Source organism: Contarinia nasturtii, unplaced genomic scaffold (assembly GCF_009176525.2).
Source record: "Contarinia nasturtii isolate CC-2019 unplaced genomic scaffold, AAFC_CNas_1.1 Cnas_scaffold_687, whole genome shotgun sequence".
NCBI lineage: Eukaryota > Metazoa > Arthropoda > Insecta > Diptera > Cecidomyiidae > Contarinia > Contarinia nasturtii.
The window spans coordinates 8173-9465 of NW_022198038.1; the positions used below are offsets into that span (position 1 = coordinate 8173).

Genomic DNA, 1293 nt, shown 5'->3' on the forward strand with positions numbered 1-1293 from the left:
TTTGAAATGTAAGAGATTTCAATTATTATTTACCATCACGAGCCGCCTTATGAAGTTTTTTCCATGGTCTGTAACAAACATTATTTAGAAATTCATTGTTTAATACAGAAAATACGAAGCTTGAATTATTAAAATGGTTGACTTGTTACCAAGCATCAAATTAATTTTACTTACTTCATTGAAGGAACCAGAATGTCGATGATTGTTTTATTTCCTGAGTAAAATAAAAAAAAAATCATTAAATTGACGACAATTTGACAAATATAATTATTATCAGTACCTTGCTTAACAGCAATATCATAAGCGGATTCATTCTTTCCATTCTTTAAATGAACATTGGCTCCCTTTCTCCGTAAACACCCGATGATCTCCACAAAACCTGAATGAAAATCGACAAATTTCGTGAAAAAAACGTAAGTAAATTTCCTCATCAGTCTTAATACTTATTTCGACTGCTTTATGCAATGGTGCCGATCCATAAATTTCTTGAATGTTAACATCAGCACCCTTTTCGAGTAGCATTGAAACGACATCTTCATGACCTGAATTTTGAATGTGAAAAAAATTGTCATTTGATTCGTAAGTGAAAGCGAATTGAATTCATATATAAAAAAATGAATCGAACCAGCCGAAGTCGCGATGTATAACGAAGTCTGTTTGTCATTTGTCTGAATGTTGATATCTGCACCTGCTTTAAGTAGCAGTTCAACAATTCGCAGATAACCTATGAAAATGATGTTGAAATTTTAAGAAATATTTTCGGAAAGTTTTCCAAAACATTCGGTTCATCTTAAAAATAGTCACCTTTTTTTGCAGCCATATTTAATCTAAAGTTCAAATAAAAGATGCAATAATTAAACAAATTTCACAAAAAATTTCAAGAACGGGACTCAAATAGTATCTCTACTTACGGTGTCCATCCGTCATCTTTTCTTATATTTACGTCAGCACCATATTTTATCAGTATCTCGACAACACGATCGTAACCTTAATTTGATTAAATATTGAAAATGTGATTAAAAATAAAGAGTCTTACGGGAGTAAGACGAACTTTTCCGCACGGTGGTAGTTGCGTATTTTATTAAGAAAGTTCAAAATAATATTTGCTCGATTCTTCAAGTCTTTCAAACAGCGTAAAGTTCGAGACCAAAAAATATTTTTCAACTTTGGCAACGAAATATTCTTTAATTTAATAGCAGAAGTACCCGAGAAAAGATTTTTCACACTTTCATGATAAACCCATTTGTACGACATTTGAAAGTATTCTATTTTCTAACAAAATACTATAAAAAT

General features: G+C 30.9%; 1 protein-coding gene across 1 annotated transcript; it reads right to left on the minus strand.

Annotated features, from left to right (window-relative positions):
* Window positions 1–14: 14 nt before the first annotated feature.
* LOC116340431 (GA-binding protein subunit beta-1-like) lies at window positions 15–997 on the minus strand. The gene is made up of 7 exons (XM_031766911.1): window positions 912–997; window positions 805–827; window positions 626–724; window positions 444–542; window positions 281–379; window positions 175–214; window positions 15–68 (listed from the first exon to the last, which is right to left on the minus strand). Exons 2-7 carry the CDS (start codon window positions 818–820, stop codon window positions 26–28), a joined length of 396 nt encoding a protein of 131 aa, XP_031622771.1. The 5' UTR covers window positions 821–827; window positions 912–997; the 3' UTR covers window positions 15–25.
* Between the last annotated feature and the right edge of the window lie 296 nt (window positions 998–1293).

Excerpts from the sequence above, each read along its gene's own strand:
- LOC116340431 (XM_031766911.1), bottom strand. Across the intron at positions 380-443 it reads GCATAAAGCAGTCGAAATAA|GTTTTGTGGAGATCATCGGG; the intron begins GTATTAAGACTG and ends ATTTTCATTCAG. Across the intron at positions 215-280 it reads TGATATTGCTGTTAAGCAAG|GAAATAAAACAATCATCGAC; the intron begins GTACTGATAATA and ends TATTTTACTCAG.